General features: G+C 46.0%; 1 protein-coding gene across 9 annotated transcripts in view; it reads right to left on the bottom strand.

Moving 5' to 3' along the window:
- myt1lb (myelin transcription factor 1-like, b) overlaps window positions 1-22,264 on the bottom strand; it is a 106,327-nt gene that overhangs the window by 25,374 nt on the left and 58,689 nt on the right. For 8 of the 9 annotated variants that reach the window (XM_086275955.1, XM_086275953.1, XM_086275960.1 and 5 more), the window contains exons 5-7: window positions 15,727-16,196; window positions 7,012-8,181; window positions 1,361-1,495 (exon numbers count right to left, since the gene is read on the bottom strand). In XM_086275955.1, the coding sequence (XP_086132081.1) occupies window positions 1,361-1,495; window positions 7,012-8,181; window positions 15,727-16,196 (1,775 nt within the window). The remainder of the gene's footprint in view (window positions 1-1,360; window positions 1,496-7,011; window positions 8,182-15,726; window positions 16,197-22,264) is intronic. The other variant, XM_086275962.1, reaches the window with a different exon arrangement.

Here is a 22,264-nt window from a genome sequence, read left to right as displayed (position 1 = left end):
CTCCTGATAACGTCTCTGCACAGCAACGGTCCTGATGGAATGACATCTGTTTGCTCAGGTGCACGGGCACACAGGTAGCACGCCCTAATGCCCTAAAGCTTGTTTCACACCCGTACTGGGTATATTTGTAACCAGCACACCAAAATCAGGCTTCTCCAACATGCTAGACAGCAGGTGCTGCGCAAAAAGACACTTAGCTCGAGCCCGAGCTGTTTGTTGCATCCTGTTTCATTTCAGGATTGATGGCAAATTAAATACAATCTCATGGTTTTGTCTCGAAGCAGGTGAAAGCACTCATGAGCGCCACCTGCTGCACTCCTGGCTGATGCGCGGCCAGTTTCGGTACAAAAACAGGAAGTGGGACGGCTCCCCGAACGTCTGAATCATCCGTGGTATCGTCTTCTCCAAAAGTTAGCCGGACGTGAGAAAGAAGGAGGAGGAGGAACACGGATATCATATCCCCACATCTCCAGTGACAATCAATTCAAGACCTTTCCAAATTCCATTTTGGGGCTCTTGATCCCACTCAAGGTCAGCTGCCCTGAGCGACTTCACATTTCTGGGAGATGATTACATCTCAGGTTGGAGACCTTGTGCGGGCGGCACTCCACGGAACAAGAGACATCTGTGACACTGTGCTGGTCTTTACAAGCCTGCCCTTAATGGTAACTAATTTCTCCTCTTTTATTTTGATTGCAGTCCAGGTCACAGCGGATCATAACTTGATTTTCATGCTGCATTTAATGAAACGTGTAAAGGGGCTTTTATTGAGAAGTTTGCACAAGGTGAATGAGACTAAATAGCCGGGGTGAGTTCTCTAAAGGGAAACGTCACTATTCATTCAAGGCTAATGTTTATTGCCACTTCACTTGATCTGTGGCTCGGAGATATGACACTGCCTTTCTATTCAGTGAAACTTAATTGAGCAAGGAATACAAATAAATGAAGAGGGTTTGTGGCGTGGACGGCTGCAGCGCGCACCAAGGTCTGTGAGCTTTTCAGACTTTAGAGAAAACTGAAGAACTCAAAAAATAATTAAAAAGGTACACAAATAAAGGAAAGACCTTTTCTTTCAGCCACATATACACTGATGAAGCATGCAACCCACATCTCGATCGCTGTCAGTCAATGCAGCTGACTCCAGTCGCTGCATTGCAGCGATTAGTGCATTATCACAGCCTCATTTCCACCTCATCACCACGGCACATTAGGCAGGCAATCGGCAAGCAAACCCACGGCCCCGTGCAAAAGGTCACAAAAGAAGTGCTGCCGTGACCCATGTAATCCCCGAGGCATCAGACACTCACAGCACCGCACGCACGAGCATGCCTGAGCAACAACATTGCTGCTGAGCGCTTACTTTCAGGTGGCACCCGGTCTTTGTGCGGGCAGCCCGAAAGGCTCCGGTGGTGCGGGTACAGGCCCGTCACGTGACCCGTGCCGTCGCAGCCCGGCGTCGGACACCGGCTCTCCTTCTTGTCCACACGTGAAGCGTCTGTGAGGGGAAAGATGTAGAGGTTATTAGCACCCAAGCGGCAGCTGACTGTACGTTACAACTCCTCTCTGGACTCCTGCAGGGCTGCTTTGCATGATTCACGCTTCAAAATAATCCCCCTGTGGTTCATCCTCTGTTTGAAACAAGCTATTTAGCTCCTCCCTCTTTAACACGGCTTTCTTCTGATTGGCTGCCCCTATAAAGGGCAGATGGGTGGGGCTTCTATTACATCTTTGTGACCTCATATTGAGCCAAGAATAGAAAAAAACTGTGATTGACTGACTGTTTACATCAGTCGGCAGCTTGAGTTTACTGCACAGGTTCTGAGCTTATTATTAGAAACTTTGGTTATATTTAATATGAACACCTGCCGCTGGAACACGTCATATATGACAGAGTATAACAGCGATGGTATTTAGATTCTACATGTGTCGGCCTTCCCCGTCTCCTGCCATTGATGAAACCTCTACTGAGGACATCCCTGTTGACTGCTTCCATGGAAACAGTGACATTAAATTAACAGCAAAGAAACGAATGACACTATTCTGAGATGAAGAGCAGCTTCTGCCTCGTGTTGCGATTTAGTAACGTTAACGGTACTTTTACGATTGCACGTGTTTTTTCTGATGTCATGAAATGAGGTCAGAACAACTTCATGCTAACACATCTGTTTTTTGGTTTCACATCGTGTATTCTTCACTAACTTTGGGATAAATGGCACCTTATCACCTTTATTCACCTTTACCCATCGGCCAGCTGTCTGACCCTGATGGTTGAATGAGGTGATTATGAAGTTAAACAATACAGCTTAAAGTTTAAATCTTAAAATCCAAAGTAAAGGACTATTTATATGGAGTCGCACGACATCACGTTCACCGCGTTTCAGACGTTCTTTGTAAGCTAACCACAGACAGTTCAGTCCTTCAAATATTTCAGGGTAAGTATCTGTGAGTATGGACTCTCAGGTTAACGCAGACGGATGGAGGCTGAAATTTTGGATGTGTGATCTCTGACCGACCATAGAAACTGTTTTACAGGTCAGCAACAGAGATTTTGTTTGCATGTTCTCATATACGAGGCTCATATCAGCTGAATACCTTCACACATATTATACGTTGTGGTCAGATGAAGTATGACAGCATGCACCAAATCCAAACGAACTTTTTCTGAAAGGAAAAGTTTCTGTTCATCAAACATTTGTGATGTTGTTCTCCCTCTCCCCTTTTGGGAGAGACCATTTGGCCTTTGGTGCAGGGATGCAGGGACGGCCATGGACCAGGACCACTAACATTTATTTATCACAAGCTCTCTGTGAATATTCACCACAATTATGTAAACATGAATGAATGTACATTTGAAGCTCAATTTTATATGTATGAATATTCATTTATAATGATAAAGTGAAACTGACAGACACTTTCTGAATTTCCAGGCTGTGTTTGTATGAAGAAGCAGAGATTCTGATTGAGTTTGTTTACTGTTTGTTTAAAACTGAAGGAATTGTGAAATATTAGAACTTTTACATGTTTGACCTTCAACAGAAAGAACTTAGGCTCCTTTAAAGCTGCATCATGCTTTTCTTCATTAAAACCAGCTCACAGCTGCACGTGACAGTTTGCTGGGTGCACGCACGTGTCCTCAAACACACACAGCGGAGAAGATTGTGTTTCCCTTTCCAAAACCTGGATCTCTTCTTTCCTTCAAACTCAGGTTACCACCAAAAAGCAGCAATGCCAAGTTGTGCCAACTGGCATTGTTTCTGGAAATTCAACCATCCAGCTTTAAAATCCTCTGACCCCCGTGTGCAAAGTCAAGCTGAAGTGCAGTAAATATGCGATATTCGAAAGTGAAAACAGGTTTGTGCATTTTCATGGCAGAGTTTTGGAGCCGTGTCAGATTGCAGAATGAATTTGGAGTCGTTGGATTGACAGAAACCTTTATCAGGAGCATGTTTTAGAAGAGTAGGCAGTGGAGGGGTAATTATCTCACAGCACAGAAAGAGAGACCACTGATTAAAGTTTCAAAGGCCCATGTAACTCAGAAGCTCCGACTAAAACACGGAGCGATGAACCAAAATAAAGCCCTGAGTTGCAGAGTAAGAGAAGGTTGGGGTTCTGTATATGAGTGGGGGAGGACTGCTACACTGTTGTGGTGAGGAGAGAGCAGAGCGTGAAGGTGAGCTTCCGATTCATTGGCCAGTCTACATTCCTATCCTCACCCATCACCAGCAGATGTGGGTAATGACCGGAAGAATAAAATAAAGGATACAATCTATAGAAATGAGCTTTGACTGAAAAGTGTCAGGCCTCAGCCTCAAATGGAGACCAGGACTCGGAGTTATGGCTGTAAAAGAATATTTTATACACGGTTATATAATTTGGGGGGCGGCTGTGGCTCAAGAGGTAGAAAAGGCCTTCCAGTAATCGGAAGGTTGACTGATTCATCTCGATCCTGACACCAAAGTGTCCAGATACAGAACCCCAAATTGCTTCCGATGCATCCATGTGGCTTGCAGCGTAAAAGCACTTTGAGTGCTCACTGAGAGCAGAAAAACTCTATATAAATACCAGTCCAATTACCATTCACCATAAAGAATAGACATCTGATTGTGAAAATTGTGGGAAAATAGCAGTGCTACCAGCAGCTGTCTGTCTCCCGAGAGGCCTCGAATGCATGTTGGGTTGACACCAGAAAAGAAGTTAGACCCGGAGCTGCTGGGGGTTAACGGAGCAAACTGTGTGGCAAAGTCGGAACGACTGTCTGGTGCAGCTGCGAGATTCAGAAATAATGCTGCTGGTGCAGAGAGTGCAGTGAACGGGCTCCTGTAAGTGGATGGAGATCAGCTGAACCACTGAAGGTAAATACTCCTGAGTCTGAACATTTACCTGGCTGACTAACTCTTCCAGGCTGCAACAGTAGGTAATAACACACATTAGCAAGCTCAGTGGTTGAAGTTTAAGTCTAAAAACATCTTTAGAAACCTGAATTCCCTGAACTTTTGCTCTTCTCAAGATTGATTTTATGCCTGTAATAACTGGAGGCCCATTGTGCCTCATGAGGTGAGGTTTCCAACCAGTAGGAGATCCTGAGATAGGAGCTAGACCCCAGGAACTAGATCTGGATGGATGGATGGATGGATGGATGGATGGATGGATGGATGGATGGATGGATGGATGGATGGATGGATGGATGGATGGAGGGAGGGAGGGAGGGAGGGAGGGAGGGATGGCTGAAAAGGATGGGTGCCTGGTTGGATGGATGAGAGGAAGGGATGGCTGGATGGATGGATGGATGGATGGATGGATGGATGGATGGATGGATGGATGGAGGGAGGGAGGGAGGGATGGCTGAAAAGGATGGGTACCTGGTTGAATGGATGAAAGGAGGGATGGTTCGATGGATGGATGGATGGATGGATGGATGGATGGAGGGATGGCTGAAAAGGATGGGTGCCTGGTTGGATGGATGAAAGGAAGGGATGGTTGGATGGATGGATGGAGGGATGGCTGAAAAGGATGGGTGCCTGGTTGGATGGATGAAAGGAAGGGATGGTTGGATGGATGGATGGATGGATGGATGTGTGGATGTGGTAAAGTGGAAAGAGTTCATAAAAGGCAAAATGAAGAGGGGACATGAAGGCACACCTACTCATTCATTTACTAATGAGTCACCAAACCAAATCTCGTCTCTCATTCATCAGAACAAAGCTCCTCGTTATCCTCGGTGGCCGTCGTCCATCTATGTCACATTACAGAGGCCCATGAATACGGCACATACTGCTCCGTCATGTCTGGCTCTCGTGTCTGGCACCAGGGTAATATCACGTTGATAACACCGAGGCTTCTTTTTAATGGCCTCTTATTACATTGGCTGTTAATGTTTGTATGTTGGAAAAAATTCCCTACTTCCATACGCCTGACCGCACGTGCACACAGACATGATGCTCGTGCCTGCCTCCACTCCTCTTGCAGGGAGTGGAGGCAGCCAAGTGGAAGGCATATTAGAAAGCAGTGGATATTGATTGTGGCTGGGGACGGTCTGCGCTTTGCATAGCAAATGGCCCCCATTACCATACCATCTCTGGATAATTAATGTGCAGTCAGTAGGCCCGTCGTTCGTTATCGGTCATTCTGATACTGTTCAATTTTCATCTCAACCTCATGCTTCTCTCTTCCCCGTCCCGCCCTCTTCCTCGCCATGCTCTACTTTATAAATCACGCACAAGAACCCTGGTCAACGAGTGTCTGCTACCATCTCGCCTGAGGGAAGATGCTATCGTGACGCAGCCGTCTTGCGTCCTCTCATTATTCCAACATTAGCCAGACACAGAGGCCACAGAAGGCCCTTGAAATTAGCATTTGTGTGGCATTTAAGTCGCAATATAAACCTGCTGTGAGATGTGTGGCATTTAAGGTGTGATACCATCCTGCTGTGAATTAGCATGCTCTTATTTGTTGCTCTCATCTGATATCTTCCTTATGGGAGGGAGCAATTTAACCTTGTTAGGCCTGTATATTGTTGTTGTAAAGGATATGATAAGAAGAATAATTAAGAGTTAAACAAAGGAATTTGCAATCAGACCGCTGCGTGAATGCCAATGTAATTTTTCTGTGACCGAGGGTGTTCTGTAGTGTTTGTACTGCAGGATTAGCTTGATATTTGTCGGTATCAATCTGAATGGTAGCTCATAGCTACTCTCAACAAATTTAAAGAGTTCCCTGCAGAATGAATCCTTTCTGCAGACAGAAGGCCTCTATTTTGTGGTTTCTCCTCCCAAGTGTTTGCACAGGTTTAAAAATAGGCAGCTTTACCCCAAGCTGCATCACAGGGATGAGATTTTCAGTCCTAACAGGCCGTGCAGATTGCCATTACTTATGCCTGACAAGCCTACCCTCTGATGTTTCCATGCTGGCCTATTTTAACAACATAAGCTGCTGCTGCCGTTCCCGCTGCTACCGAGATGCGAATTTCCAAATTGGCTGAAAAAGCTTGTCCTGGGGTTACAGCGAGGTTCCCAGAATGCATGTGGGCTGCCTGGCCTCCAGCACAGGATAGATAAAATACAGAGTTGTCAGGAAAACATTTTACCTGAGCTTGTTAAGGTCTTAACATCCGCCACGTCGCCGGGGACCGGTCCAGGGTTAGGGTTCAGGTTGGGTTTTATTATAGCCACATGCTAAAATTTCTGAAGCTAAAGATGTTCCATTAAGGTGTTGCACAAAGCCCAATGCCAATCCAAACTTTGGTTGGGTTCCCGATGACCTGGTGGAACATGGTGCGATTCTCCCATTTCCATGATACTTTTTGTTTACCAAGCTGGTCGAGCTGATTAACTGTCCTAATTCTCTAAAATGAGCTACACTGTGAAAATGTGGAGGAACTTACCGATCGAACAGTTCATACTGAAAACTGTTCAAACGCTCGGATTTCTTTTACAAAATCAGAAACCACACTGAACCAGCTTAAATGCTGCTGTTGTCGTATGGTGTGCATCCGTGTTTGAGAGAATGGCTCACCTTTATGGTAGAAAGGCTTCTTCATACCATCGGGAAGACGGGCTTTACGCTCAACGCCGTAGCCGTGCCGCGGGCCGTGATCTTCATGGCCATACCTCACCCCGTCTCTTCTTGCAGCCTCGGCAGCCATTTTATCCCTCATTGCCTTGGCGCGTTCGGACTCTAGTGCAATAGCCTTCTCCAGCAGGGACAGATTCCCCTTTGTCATGTCAAACACTTCTTCTGATCGGTCTGAGGTCACAGAGGCCGTGTCCTCATCGAAGTCCCGGTGGTGAGTGTGGTACCGGTCATCGTGTGCACAACTGGAGAAGGCCTTGGAGCGTGGGCTCAGCTGCTCCTCGAGCTTCATGAGATTGTCCATGTCGGAATAGTTCCTATCGAGCATTCGCCTGTCGTCCTGGCTGTTGTGGAAGTCCCCATAGCCGTGATGCTGGGGCTGTTGATTGGGATCCTCACATGAGAAGTGATTTTGCTGGGACGGTGCGTTTCGGTCAATGGACTTTGTTTCGCTGAGTTTCCGAGCGAGGTCGAAGCACTGGTTCCGTAGACACTCCAGACTGCTCAAACACACCTCCTCATCGCTGTTTTCTATTTGTCCATTACTGGTGGTCTTAATTTGTCCATTACCACCGTTGTGCGCATTTACCCCATTGTTCGTGCAGTCAATCGCATCCCCGTTGTTGGCCGTGCCGTCCTCGAACTCCTGTCCGTCCAAGTTGTCGGACAGCACGGCGCCGTGACCCTGTGCCAGCAGTTTGAGGGAGTCCACCGTTTCCCGAACCACGTCGCTGTCGACGTCCAAACTCAGATCGCCCCTCTGAGGTTCATCCCCTTCTTCTTCTTCCTCCTCTTCCTCCTCCTCTTCTTCTTCCTCCTCCTCTTCCTCTTCATCCTCCTCCTCCTCTTCCTCCTCTTCCTCCTCCTCTTCATCCTCAGCACTGTTAGAGGAGTTGCTGTTCATCTCAGACTCCGTCATGGCACGGTTTGCAGCGTCTTCTGCGATCTTGCCCAGGTTCAGGAGCGACTTGGCCACAAGTTCGTCGTAGTTTTCGTACTCATCGTTGTTGTTGTCGTCTTTCTCCGCCGTCGGGCCCGATTTGGAAGTGCTGCTGCCTCCGCCTCCACCGCCATTGCCCTCGGCCCCCTCACCGCTGCTCATCTGATCGTCCTCTGTTGGAAAGAAAGAACAAGCGTCTTGTAATTTCATTTCCGTCATTCTATTTTACTGCTAAATCAGATTTCTGGGCTTGGTCCATCTAAATTGGATAAGGAACTCTTTGCTTCCCCTAATAATTTACTTTGAGAGCCTTAACAGCAGCTTGTGTTCTGAATTGTGAATCAGCACAGGAAGTTAAATGCAGTGGTTTGGGAAAATTCCAGAGAAAGATGCTCTGCTAAATGAGACTCTATCAAACAAGTTCTAGGTTACCCCTTTCCCTACCTCTTAATTTACAGGTCCTCTGGTTATCCTTTAACACCCACCACATCACCAGTGAGCTGCTTAGGGTTAAGGTTGGGTTTTCATCTATGCCTTTATCTGTTTTTTTCATCTGTTAGCCCAAATGGAAACGTTATTAGAAGAAGACACCTTGTTTCAAAGGTGGCGTTGACTACTTTTTCAAACTGTGCTTACTAAGCATTAACTCAGCTGTCCAACTCTCACTCCAAATGATTCCCTGGTGAAAGTTAGCCCTTCACAGGTGGGAAGACTTTTTTTTAAATATGTATCTGTTATAATGATTATTTTCTTTGTTATTTGGCTCAAAAATGACATATACCAACCTACCAACCTTTTCCCATACAGGGTTACGGTTGGCGGCCTGGGGGTTTCCATCAGTGACGACTTAGACCTCAGAGTATTAACAGGGTGATGATATCGCTTGATAATTCTATAAATTGTCAGTCTGTAGTGTGAAAACCGAAAGTGAAACTAAAATCATTGCATTACTGTGAACATTTCTCACAGGACAGTCTAAAATCTAAGAGATAAAATGTTCCCTGTGCACTACCATAAACCCCAAACAGCAGCTATTCATCACGCGCCTGTAAAGTTCCTTTTTTCATTCAATCAACAACATCTTTAGAATTCCTTTCAGTGCCTAATTGATTCTGACAGACTGCGAAAGGTTACTGAACCTCTTCTGTCAGTAATTTCAAGCACTCACTCCTGGAGCACTTCCAATCTCTCCTTTCACATTTCCGCCCCGAGCCGCCAAGAGCACATCGCTCACATTGGCGTCACATTTGCCACTTACATTCCTGCAGAGAAAATGAACCCACAGGCTCACACAGACACATATCTAATGAGAGATTTCATCACTTTTGGTGCAAAGGAGCAAGGCAAAAAAATAATATTAATAATAATAACAATAATTATAGAAAACAATATAACATAATGGAAAAAGCATGTAATTAGTGATGCAGACTGTTTCATTAGTGATGAAATACTACTGCTGGGTTCAAAGACTTAATTGTAATCAAAACAATGATATGAATTTAGTTTTTTTTTCCAAGGAGCTACAAAGGATGAGATCTACATTTTCATACATTGGGGGGTCAAAAGGAAAACATTATGCATCAACTGTGCAACTTGAAGAACCTACTAACAGTTTTTATGAAGACTACGTGAAATCAGCTGTAAACAACTTCTACAATGGTTGCATGACGTTGATATCTCCATCACTGAGATCCTGCGTTTGGCGTGATGATGCTGGATGTTTTTAGCTGATGGATTTATGTCCAAACGTCTTTGCTCACCTCGTTTCAGACCAACAGCCTAAAACCCGGTGACTGCAATCACAGCCACAAAATGGTGACTGGTTCATTCTGGATTTTAGATGTCAAGTAAAGGTGAGAGGTAACCATGACTTTCTACACATACACTGCTTTCCCTGCGCAAACACACTTACGAGCTAACGAGAGCAGCACAGTATCACCGCTTCGGAGCAAGAAGAGGGAGCAGTCACGAATGACCAGCCTTTGACAGTGCAAGGCTTCTTATTCTGCACCAGAGGTTTCATTTTTGATTGCATGGAAACAGTCTGAAGAGCAATCAAGGTGCACAAAAGGGTTAAAGAGATTAAACGGGAAACAGAGTAGTGGTGTTGGGTGACGCTCCAGAACAGCGCCCGTATTTGCCCAGCGACGGAAAGAGGTTTCTGCTTTCCTTCTGCAGACGTAAATGCAGGAAGTCCTTCCACGCCAATAAAAATCATGATGATTATAAAGAAGGGTTTGGCAACAACAGCACACGGCAGCATGCAAAGCACTTATCAAAAATACATGGTAATCAGGCAGTAGCCACAGAGCGCGAGGGAGAGGCTGCTGACAGGCTGACGAGGTGGTGGCAACAGTCCGCAGTCTCATTGTTAAGGATAAGACCTTGGCTGTGGGCTCTAATGAACACCAGTCTGCAGAGATGTTTTCACATGGCTGCCGAGATGCCACATCAACACGTTGGGTGGGTAGAGCTGCGCGCCAAGCAGGGTTAACACACTCCTCTCTCTGAGCTTCACTCTTAATTGGACTTGAAGGCACTGTCAGGTCCAATCGTGATGCGGGGGTGCAAAGCTGAATCTGCTGGAGAGAAACCTGCCAGATCTGGTGTTGGGCATGCCAGGCGGGGGGGAGACGAGATAACATATGGGGCAGGAGTTTCTCAAATCCCAGTCCCAAACCAGGGGCGCTGTTTTTGTATTTTATCCAAATGAAAGGCAACATTCAGCTGAACCTGGAGCTCAGAAGCTTTTCAAACGAGAAAATAATCGTTTTCCAAAATAATCTGGCTGCCGTTTGAGTAATTTAACATGATTTAGTTCCTTTTAGCCTCTGTCCTAACGATGAAGGTCAAACAATTTCAATGGGGAATAACTGAAAAAAGGCGACTCCATCAATTTAGATCATTTATCCATAATTAGAAGAAGCAATTAATATTATTATTTTTTTTTAAAAAGGAGCTCTCTGAAAAAAAAAAATCAATAAACCAACAGATAATTTGGTCTCAGAGCAGCTGCAGTAAAGGCTCTGAAAATAATATGCAAGGAAAATGTGCAAATGAATGAATGACATTAACAAAGCATATTAGAGAAATAACTAATCACTGTAGGAACAACAGGCTGTGTGGATCAGCCTGTCGGTGCACATCTCTTATTCCAATGCAGAGGTCTGCATTGGACCTTCACCTGTACCGGGCCAACACTACGACATCACAGCTAGGGCTGGGCGATATGGCCTAAAATCCATATCGCGGTATAATTTGAAGCACGTGCGGTAACGATATATATCGCGATATATTCTTTTCTTCTGTATAACGTATTTTCCACACTATAAGGGACACTTAAAATCCTTTAATTTTCTCAAAAATCGAGAGTGTGCCTTATGTATGAATTCTGGTTGTGCTTACTGACCTCGAACCGATTTTGGCTGCAGAAATCTGTTAAAAAATGTTTTAGTACAACTTTGGTAAGCCGCACTGCTTGATGGATTGTCAGAGCATTACGGCTGCCGTAGTGAGGAGCTTCACGGAGTAATCTGGGTGCAAAACTCCGTCTGCTTCAGGTCCCAAAGTCAAACGAACACTGAGAGTTAAAAACGGTCTAAATTCTTTAATCTTTAATAAAATCATCAGCGTTGCTGCTTTACCGGGTGTAACAATTAAGTTTAACATCCAGGCATCGATGAAAACAGGATTTATTAAATTTAACAGAGTTAGAAGTTAACAGGAAGTTTGCAGGAAGTTAGCTCGCTCGTTTACACCTAAACATTTCATAGCATGTTCTGACTGAGATTTTTGAAACTAATAAAACGTACAGCTCTGCTACCACTACCAACATAAATGAAGACAGAAAACTAAACAGCAGTGGCGTTTGCAGGGTTACTGAAGTTGGACTACCTGGTATATAATGTTGTGCTACGTGATTGCTAGCGACACAGCTATGTTAGCATAACATTAGCACAGTGAAGCTGAAGGATGAACGCCAACTTTTTTTCCACTCGATAAAAGTTAACGTGAGGGATTCTGGTGGTCAGGGACAAATGCAGTCGCATAGCAGGATGCTATACACGGGCCAAACTTCAGTCAGGAGAACAACTGAGATTATTCATCCACAATACGAGGTTAGTTATTAATATACTGCAACAACATGGGAATAGAGCAGCTGCGAGAGAATTCAACATTAATGAATCAATGTTACGGAAGTGGAGGAAGCGCAGTTTTTGGCGATGCTTTTGACCAAAACAGGCGCAGCTTGATGGCATCATTAACATGCCCTATCGCGGTAGAGCGGTATAGTCAAAATCTCTATCGTTGGCCAAATTTATATAGTTTCTATCGTATATCGTTTATATCGCCCACCCCTAAAAACCGCAAACAGAACAAGTGCTGCACTAAAAGCAATAGAAACAGCAAATGGAGCCATTTTTATGAGTAGAAAATATAAACTGTTACCCAACTAATATACTCTTATTTCTGTGTTTGGCAGTGAATTTGGTTAGCTGAGCACAGCAACCGCTGCTAGTCTGGCTTTCACAGCACTTCTTGAGATGTTCACCATGATTCAGGAACAATTTATCCTCCACAAACTCAACACAGTTGTGCACTGGTTGGATTTTAAACAGCTTTTTCAGCTTTTGAGTTGAAATGCAAAGACAGCATCTTCACCTGCATTCTTTCTGACGGCCAGCAGAGGGCGGCTTGTCCGACTGTACAGGGAGTGCAGAATTATTAGGCAACTTAACAAAAAACAAATATATACCCATTTCAATTATTTATTTTTACCAGTGAAACCAATATAACATCTCCACATTCACAAATATACATTTCTGACATTCAAAAACAAAACAAAAATAAATCAGCGACCAATATAGCCACCTTTCTTTGCAAGGACACTCAAAAGCCTGCCATCCATGGATTCTGTCAGTGTTTTGATCTGTTCACCATCAACATTGTGTGCAGCAGCAACCACAGCCTCCCAGACACTGTTCAGAGAGGTGTACTGTTTTCCCTCCTTGTAAATCTCACATTTGATGATGGACCACAGGTTCTCAATGGGGTTCAGATCAGGTGAACAAGGTGGCCATGTCATTAGTTTTTCTTCTTTTATACCCTTTCTTGCCAGCCACACTGTGGAGTACTTGGACGCGTGTGATGGAGCATTGTCCTGCATGAAAATCACGTTTTTCTTGAAGGATGCAGACTTCTTCCTGTACCACTGCTTGAAGAAGGTGTCTTCCAGAAACTGGCAGTAGGACTGGGAGTTGAGCTTGACTCCATCCTCGACCCGAAAAGGCCCCACAAGCTCATCTTTGATGATACCAGCCCAAACCAGTACTCCACCTCCACCTTGCTGGCGTCTGAGTCGGACTGGAGCTCTCTGCCCTTTACCAATCCAGCCACGGGCCCATCCATCTGGCCCATCAAGACTCACTCTCATTTCATCAGTCCATAAAACCTTAGAAAAACCAGTCTTGAGATATTTCTTGGCCCAGTCTTGACGTTTCAGCTTGTGTGTCTTGTTCAGTGGTGGTCGTCTTTCAGCCTTTCTTACCTTGGCCATGCCTCTGAGTATTGCACACCTTGTGCTTTTGGGCACTCCAGTGATGTTGCAGCTCTGAAATATGGCCAAACTGGTGGCAAGTGGCATCTTGGCAGCTGTACGCTTGACTTTTATCAGTTCATGGGCAGTTATTTTGCGCCTTGGTTTTTCCACACGCTTCTTGCGACCCTGTTGACTATTTTGAATGAAACGCTTGATTGTTCAATGATCACGCTTCAGAAGCTTTGCAATTTTGAGACTGCTGCATCCCTCTGCAAGATATCTCACTATTTTTGACTTTTCTGAGCCTGTCAAGTCCTTCTTTTGACCCATTTTGTCAAAGGAAAGGACGTTGCCTAATAATTATGCACACCTGATATAGGGTGTTGATGTTATTAGACCACACCCCTTCTCATTACAGAGATGCACATCACCTAATATGCTTAATTGGTAGTAGGCTTTCGAGCCTATACAGCTTGGAGTAAGACAACATGCATGAAGAGGATGATGTGGACAAAATACTCATTTGCCTAATAATTCTGCACTCCCTGTATAGAAGTCTACATGAAAGCGAGCCTGCTGCCGGCCTCACATCTCAGCTCAATAAACACTGCTCTGATACGTTTCTGGTCTCAGTCGCTGGTTTAAAGTCTTACTGAGTAAAACACGATGCTTATTTTGTAGTTTATGTCTTAACTGAGTGGAAAAAAGGAACAATAAAGGTGGGTATGCTGCAGGTCACTTTAATGCCTATGCTCCCTATAGCTCATTAGGCATAGTTCAAAATAACCAACATGGCAATGATGGGAACACAGTGCCTGCATTCGTTTATAATCTTCCTGCCATGATCAGCCTTTGTGCTGAGTGAAATTTTAACCTTCCAATTAATGCAGAGACACTAAAACATTATTTATTCAAACACATGCTTTGTTACCTGTCTCACCTGTTGATGGCTATTTTTGCTACAGGTTTGTAGCATTAGCACCAGAATTTCCTGCAAATTCCATGGGAAGAAATGGTGACTAACATCCGTGAGCTGCATCTGGCAGTCACTGGTGAAGTTACTAGCTGCCCTTTCATTCGCCACTGACTTTTGGTTACATGCGTAACCTCGGTTCCAGCTTTGAGCCGAGCAAACGTGTTCCAGCTGTTTGGGCCTGGCGCTGGTCTTTTTGAGGCAGAAATACATGGAACCAGTTCTAGATCAGGCACCGTGTCCACTGGACCTGGGTGCGCTTCTGTGGTCCCCAACCCCCTGGGCCACAGACCGGCCCCTGAGTCGTTTGGTACCAACTCACGGGTGTGAAATTTATGGTTTTCAGGGTTTTTATCGTTAATTCAGTTTCCTGTGTTGTAGTTGTTCGTCTTATTTTGAAATAAATATTTACGCGTTACCATAGCGACCTGACAGGGGAAGAGAGGAGGGGCAGAGAGGAGGATGTTACTGTTAGTGTTGTTGGTGCATTTCAGAAGGACGCTGCTAATAAAGCTACACAATTACACAGTGAATTCATGTTTACTATTATATTTACCAAATACCACAGTTTTTGTCTCGGTCATATTGTTTTATTTTGTTGTGTTTATCCGCAACACCTTAAAGGCCGGTCGTGAAAATATTGCGTGACATTAAACCATCTGTGGGGCAAAAAAGGCTGGGGGGCCGCTGCTGCAGGGTGTGTTTCCACTGTGACAACGTTTCTATAACCAGACGAACTAGCCTACATTTTGACAGGCTTGATAACTGTTTGGATACTTTATGTCATGGAGGACAGAGTCTGTGGGCTGCATCTGTGAATCACTGATGAGTTTCTTCCAGTCACCCCTCCCATATCCACTAACAGCAGTACTGGCACCAGTGTTTTAGGGGTGGAAATGCACAGAACCAGACCAAAATGTCATTCTCCATGGAATCAGAGGACTCACCTCCTCTGAGGCAGTGTGTGTGAAAATGAGAACTGGCACAACCTCCCACCTCAAACACAACGATGGGAGTTGTTGTGCAGCAGTAAGCTGCTGCCTGTGGGGCCGGCTGGACCTGCACAGCCGCTGCTTCAGTGGAAAGTGGCATTAAAACGTGCCTTTAAACCCTTCACTGAAGGTACTCTTACCCATTATGCCTAACACGTTATATCAATAATTAATCATCAATAACAATAACAGGTGGAAATGACGGTGCTCTCACCTTGCCCTTGATTCTGCTCTCCTTCCTCCTCCTCTCCGTCTTCATAATCCACCTCTTCTACTCCTTCCTCCTCCTCCTCTTCTGCCTCCACCACCCTTCCTTCATCACCCTCCTCTTCTTCTTCCTGCTCCACCTCTACCTCCTCCTCCTCTGCTTCCTCTTCCCCCTCTCCATCCCCTGTCTCCACCTCCCCGTCCTCGTGCTCCATTTGCTCTACATTGTAGTCCATGTAGGCTTCTACCTCCTCCTCTTCCTCCTCCTCCACTTCCCCCTCCTCCTCCTCATCCTCTACAGCTCCTTCCTCCTCCTCTTCCTCCCGGTCATCCATCTCCTCGGTTCCGTCCGTCTCGTAGCACTCCTCCATTGTGGAGTTGTCCATGTCATCAAGGTAGGTGCTCCTCTTTGGGGATGTTTCCAAGGTTTGTCTGTCTATGCTCTTCCTCTTCTTGGCCAGAGGGCAGCCGTACACACTGCAGAGGAGAGATAAGAGGGCAGCCGTTAGCCGTTAGCACCACCTGCCCATAAACGTTCACTCTGGTTTGTGCCGGGGCCTGTGCTGCGACGCTGTGGTTATATAGTACATCGCTCAGGAGCAAAGAAATATTCAGAAGATCAAACTTTGCCCAAACGGCCTTAATTAGACACGCACTCATTAACTGATAAACAACAAAACGCAAAGATGTCGACTCTCTATCTGTGCAGGGAAACAAAAAGCAGAAGATCTGGTTTAGTTTCCACATTCATTGATATTCAGGTACCATCAGTTTGCTCTTCCGGCAGGAGAAAATCACTGTGCATGCCCTGCAAACACTTTGTTCCAAACTGATATGTCCTTGTTCCCAAGTGAAGCAAAACACATCTGCCTGTCTGGAATTGACTGTAAGGGGAAACAGACAACCTGTAGCCTGATTAATTGAATCTTGCCGAGGCACCTCGGGTTTTAATGTATTCTCCGGCTCCCCCCGGCAGCAGGGGGACAGATCCTAATCTGATAATCTGATAATCTGTGTATTTGCCCCGGCTATTGATCACAGGGGCTTAATCCATTTGATTCATCAAACCTCGGAGAGTCCCGACTCCTACCGGGCCCCCCGAGCCGCCCGTGTGTGCGACCGTTTGTGTGTGTCGTGGCTGCGCACGCACATTTGGCACGTTAGAACAAAAGCACCACACAGTCAGAATTATGATGAGTTCTGCTGAGTGTTTTGGCCATCAAATAAACCCCCTGTCCAGGCCCGAGTGCGAGAGAGCTAAACACGCTTTGGGCATGTTCACTCGGCTGTGAAATATCCCTGGCTCCCATTTTTACAACCTCTGGATGTTTCCCCAGGTTCTGCGCTACTTAGAGTGGGACCTGATGTGAACGAATGGCACAGGCGGCACGCGAGGGGAGAAAATGGCAACTGTTAGTCACTGTGAGCTACTTTTGTGCTGGGAAAAACTCATCGCAGTGGTCAGACGGTCTCAGGTACCCCTTTTTGTTTCCTCTCTTCCTCTGCTTCATCCAATATCCTCTCCCTTGTGCTCTCTCTTTCTTTCTTTCGCCCATCAGTCAGTCAGCTGGCAGGCTCAATCTCGCCCAGCCCTGAAATTCCTTAATGGTCTGACCCCCTGCACCCCCCGCAACCAGGGGGCTCATTTCATTAATCTAAGCCCACATGGAAACTCATTCCCTGCCTGACAACCTCTCCCCCAGGGCAGCGAGAAGGTCTGCAGGACAGTGAGGGAGGGGGCGGTGGCGTGCTGCAGCACAGTGATCAATAGTGCTTGTGACCAAACATCTCAAAAGCACATTAAAATGCCACTCATCCCAGCCCCTCTGTTCCAGCGCCCTCTCCAAATAAATCAAGGGCCGGTCCCAGCAGGTTAGCGGCTGCCAAGGCAGGCGGGCTGGCAGGAGGGGGGGATAGGTGAGTGGGAGGAGTGGGGGGAGTGGGGGAACGGTGTGAAAAGCAGATAAACACCTCACCCCTCCTCCCTCCCTCTGTCTTCTAGTCCTGCAGTTCCACCTTTATTTTAGCAGTGAAGTAGTCCTGCAGGCGACCAGTGCAGCACCGTGTGCAGGATACCGTCGGCCTGCGTGTTCTCTATGTCATGTATGTTGTCCTGCAGCTGAGAGAGCATAAAAACTGTTTGCCCAAGTGTCAGTGTAGACACAACAAAGCAGCCTTTGACATGCTGAAACTACAAGTGCCCACCTTATCCACTCAAAGCAGCGCCCCTGACAGCAGCGCCACCCCTCCCCAAAACACAGCAGATGGGCTGAGGCCTCAGTCACATACGCCTCTGATTGGTGAATGGTTGGTGAGTGGTTGGTGAATGGTTGGTGAGTGGTTGGTGAGTGGTTGGTGAGTGGTTGGTGAATGGTTGGTGAGTGGTTGGTGAATGGTTGGTGAGTGGTTGATGAGTGGTTGGTGAGTGGTTGGTGAGTGGTTGCTTGAGGTCGCTGGCTGTTGCCAAGTGAACTGGGTTGCAAAGAGTGTGCAGCACCAAAACCCTCGATGTTATTGCTTTGGTTGCTCACACACTGCCGCTGCTGACATGCACATTTTGCATGGAAGATGCAGACTGATCTGCAAACACTTGACTCGTGCTCTCTGAGTTGAAGTGAAGCTCGAAAAAGTGCAACGCAAACCAGAAACTGAGATGTTCTCCTTCAAAGTAAAAGTCTAGCGTCACCGCTGACACTAAACATTTTCAATAGGTGCATCTTTTACTTTGAAGGTAAATGGTCACTGTTTCCAGTTTGCATCAATGTTTTCACAGCGTTTTTTAGAAAACTACAGGCGACGACAGCAGAGGATTTGCAGCCTATTTCACCTCCAGCAACCAGGCAGGGAATATATATTTTTCCCTAGCGACTGGTGGTTACCATGGGATTACTGACTGGTCTCTAGGCTTGCATTATCGGAGTCTCACCATCTATTTCACAGGTACCACCAGGAACCAGTTGCAGCCAGTTGGTTCATTTTCCCCTAGCAAGTGGCGGCTATCAGTCAGTGCTCAGGCCTGAGTGACCGAGGCTTTAGCTAGCTCTCTGTATTCATCTGAAGCCTCTGAAGCTACCAGTGTTGGTTTTTGTGGAGTCTGCTGCGGTCGTTTGGTGACGTCCTGATTAGTCGGCTCTATTGCTAAGCTTACGTTAGCCAGCGTCGCTCAGTGTTGGGAAGCACTGCAGCGAGGCTCTCGGGGAACGAGCGTGAGCCTTTTATCTCCTGGATTTTCAGACAAACAAAAGTTGGGCAATGTCTCGTATTTTAGACTGCGTTATCCTGTGTTCACAAATTGGCAATAAAAAAGCGTTTAATACCTGAAAATGCTGCACGGAGCACGTTTGACTTGGTGTTTGCTGTCAAGCATTCAGCGCCGGCTCAGTGGCTGACAGGTATTAATGTGACTACACCTGAATCAAAACAATGCTGTTGAATTGCTATAATTGCTCTGCAACATCAGCTAATGGATAGCAAATAATAACTGCTGGCTTGTGTATTTTTCATTGTAGTTTTAAAAGGAGTCGAGTGCGCTTCATTATTTCGGGTCAGGCTTGTACAAACAGGGATGCCTTTTAGCAGAGCGTGAACAAGCTTTAAAACCTGACGCTGCTGAAAGTTCCGCCTACGGTCCAACAGACATTTGGATGCCATTAAAGAGCTCCGGCTCGCTGAGAGCAGCCACACAGATTCTTATGTAAATGACTTTTAATCACGCTGCCGTTGAGGAGCGCTGCATACAGAGCGCCCGGCTCTCAGGTGTCCTCTCGTCCCTGAGCCGTCAGCTCGTTGTGACACGGTGAAAGGTTTGTTTGCCCTACGATGACTAAGCCACAGGAAGCCTCCGCAGCTCGGCCATCCCACGTTCCCTGGCTCCATCGCTGTGTGACCTTGGCTGCGACGTTCGTCATCACAGGCACTGCATCCCACTCGCTTCACTTGGCAATTAAAATTCCAGAAATAATTAAAAAGAAATTCTGCAGTCACTGTGCAGACAAAGGAAGGCGATGAGAAAATACTGCACCATCCTGAGTTTGCTTTTGCTTTTGTCCCCCCGGCAGCATCACAAAGTCCTCCAAGAAGAGTGAGCCGTACGAGAGGTAGTAATCAAAGAAGAAAAGAGCCTCAGATCACAAAAAGACCACTTCATATTTCATGGAGTGGGCATCCTTGGCATTAGAAGATGGAACAAATTCTATTACAGTGTGAACAAGTGGCCTTTTAATGCAGAAAAGAAACCTTTTGGATACGGAGAGGGCCCCATTCCCTGCGATTTAATGTGAGGCGGGGTGGAGGGTGGCGGCAGGAGAGGGAGAGCTCCTGTTTGGCTAATTTTGGGTGACAGTTGAGCGACTGCTGGAATGCGACAGCGTTCCACGGTGCCTTTATTAGCAGTCATATTAGCGGCTGTTCGCAGCAGGGGCAAAAGCTTTAGCCAGTCATTAGCATCACACACTATTTGTCTCCGTGACGCACGGATGAGGCAGCTGCTGCTGCTTTTTCCCTCTCTCCCTCGTCATCTCCTCTTGTCACCAAACATTCCCACCTCAAATCTCTCTGTCTGTTTTCACCCCGGCTCCTTTCTCGGCTCATATTTTAGAATAACATTACAGGTCAGCATCCTTCATCCTCATTTAGAGTCACAGAAGGTTCTAAAAAGGTTACCGAACTTCAGTGTCGTGACCTACAGGGACGAACACTTTTGATGTCTGTCATCCCACTGTTCTTTAAAGAACACAGCACTGTGATTGGGAATTTTCTGGAACATTAGGCAACATCCATTCTGCCAGCAAACATTCCCAAAACATCCCGGGAGTCTAAATTGTGAAGTTGCTCGATGCAGACACTCTGTGGAAAGGGAACGTCTCCTAAATATTTCTAGAACGTCCAAAAGTCCACTGAGTGTCTGCCTCCGCATCGTGAGCAGAACTAAAGGTTCTCCAAACATCCTGGGGAACCTGAAAGGGAACTTTAAGACTGGTTCCCTGAAAATCCCGAGAACAACTTGACTGTCCCCTCGTTGTTCATGAAATAAGCACAAACTCAGACCCCATCAGGTCTTTTAAATGCTCCCAAATATCTCCTGTGTAATCCTGCACAAAAAAAACAAACACATGCAGCGTCATCTAAAAGTGGGGACTTTTTTGTTTTCATGTGCACATAGCTGACCTTTGACACTGCAGCGTTGTACTGAGACAATATTAAATGTTCTTGACTTCTCAAAGGGATTTTCTTATTTTACCAACAGGCGTCCATCCTGAAGGTGTCCTCTGTGTTACGCTGTCATGTGACCCATGAATAAACAGAACTGGACATCCTCTTAAATGCACATTAAACGAGCAGCTTAGATCCATATGTGAACATCCTGATTAAGTCCTCGAAACCTCTCAGCGTCACCCATCGGGAACCATACAGGAACATTATCGAAACAAATGTCACATAAGAACGATTTCATGAGACCGACTTGGAGCCATATGCGAATGTTTGAGATGTTCTCACGTGTCCAACGTGGAAACATATGCTGATGTCCTCTGTGTAATGTCACCAATAAAGAAATTTAATATGGAAGTTTTTGAACACCCTTTCCTGACCGCTCTCATGGGAATGATGGATCCATGTGGGAACACCGCCTGAACATCCCAAATTCACCATCCATGTTACGTTGAGACTAACAAACAAAACAACTGGAAAGTTTAAATAAGAACAGCTGAGCCTCATATGTGCACATGCTCAGTACGTTATTGTTCTCATGGAACCACTTGGAATATTCTCTAAACATCCCAAATGTCATCCATGTAGTTTAAAACAGGAAAAACAGAATTCCCTTTTAAACTCTACAGGGAACGTCTGCATAGGACCGACCTGGACCAGTGGGGAACCATGAGGGAACGTTCTTTGTAGGTCCCACATGTCTTGTGTGTAGTGCTGCACTGAGCATTTCCAATAGCTAGAAGAAGATTCTTATGAAGTCCTGAACAAAATGTTCCCAAAGGGCCAATGAGGAACCACGTGGGAACCTGAAACACACTAAATGTAATGTAAAGGAACTAACATGTAGATGTTCTCTTAACGTCACGCAGAGCCCTTTAAAGAGCAGCATAGAATGTTCTTGATGTTCAGTATCGTTTGAGAACCGTTAAAGAAACACTCAGCTCCGTGGATTTCCTCCCATATTTCCACCTCCTTTCCCATTTTCTCATTCTTCGCAGCCTCTCTGTCTGCCTCCACAGAGCACAGCAGAGATGGAGGGAATGCACCACCTCTAACTGTGCTCCCTATCCAGCAGGAGGATCTATAGACATGTGTGGCAGAGCCCTGTCTCCATGGTGATACCCTCCAGAAATCCATGAGGGATTCACCATCCTCACCGCCAGCCAGCGAGGAGAAAGGAAAAATGAGAGGGAGGCAGAGCAAATGGGGGAGCAAAATGGGAGGCTATAGGAGGGAGGCAGAGGGAGAATGTATGTTTCTGTGCATGTTTGCATGCATGTCCTCCAGTCTTCTGTGTGTGTGCAGAAATATGGGGAATCTATGGCAGCAGAGTTGAA

The sequence above is a fragment of the Aulonocara sp. 'chitande type north' Nkhata Bay genome, linkage group LG19, assembly GCF_057382095.1.
Source record: "Aulonocara sp. 'chitande type north' Nkhata Bay isolate Kocher_YH1m ecotype deep benthic linkage group LG19, A_spYH_male_GT1.1, whole genome shotgun sequence".
NCBI classification, from domain to species: Eukaryota; Metazoa; Chordata; class Actinopteri; order Cichliformes; family Cichlidae; genus Aulonocara; species Aulonocara sp. 'chitande type north' Nkhata Bay.
Note: the sequence above shows the minus strand (reverse complement) of the source record. Positions and strands in the feature narration are given on the sequence as shown.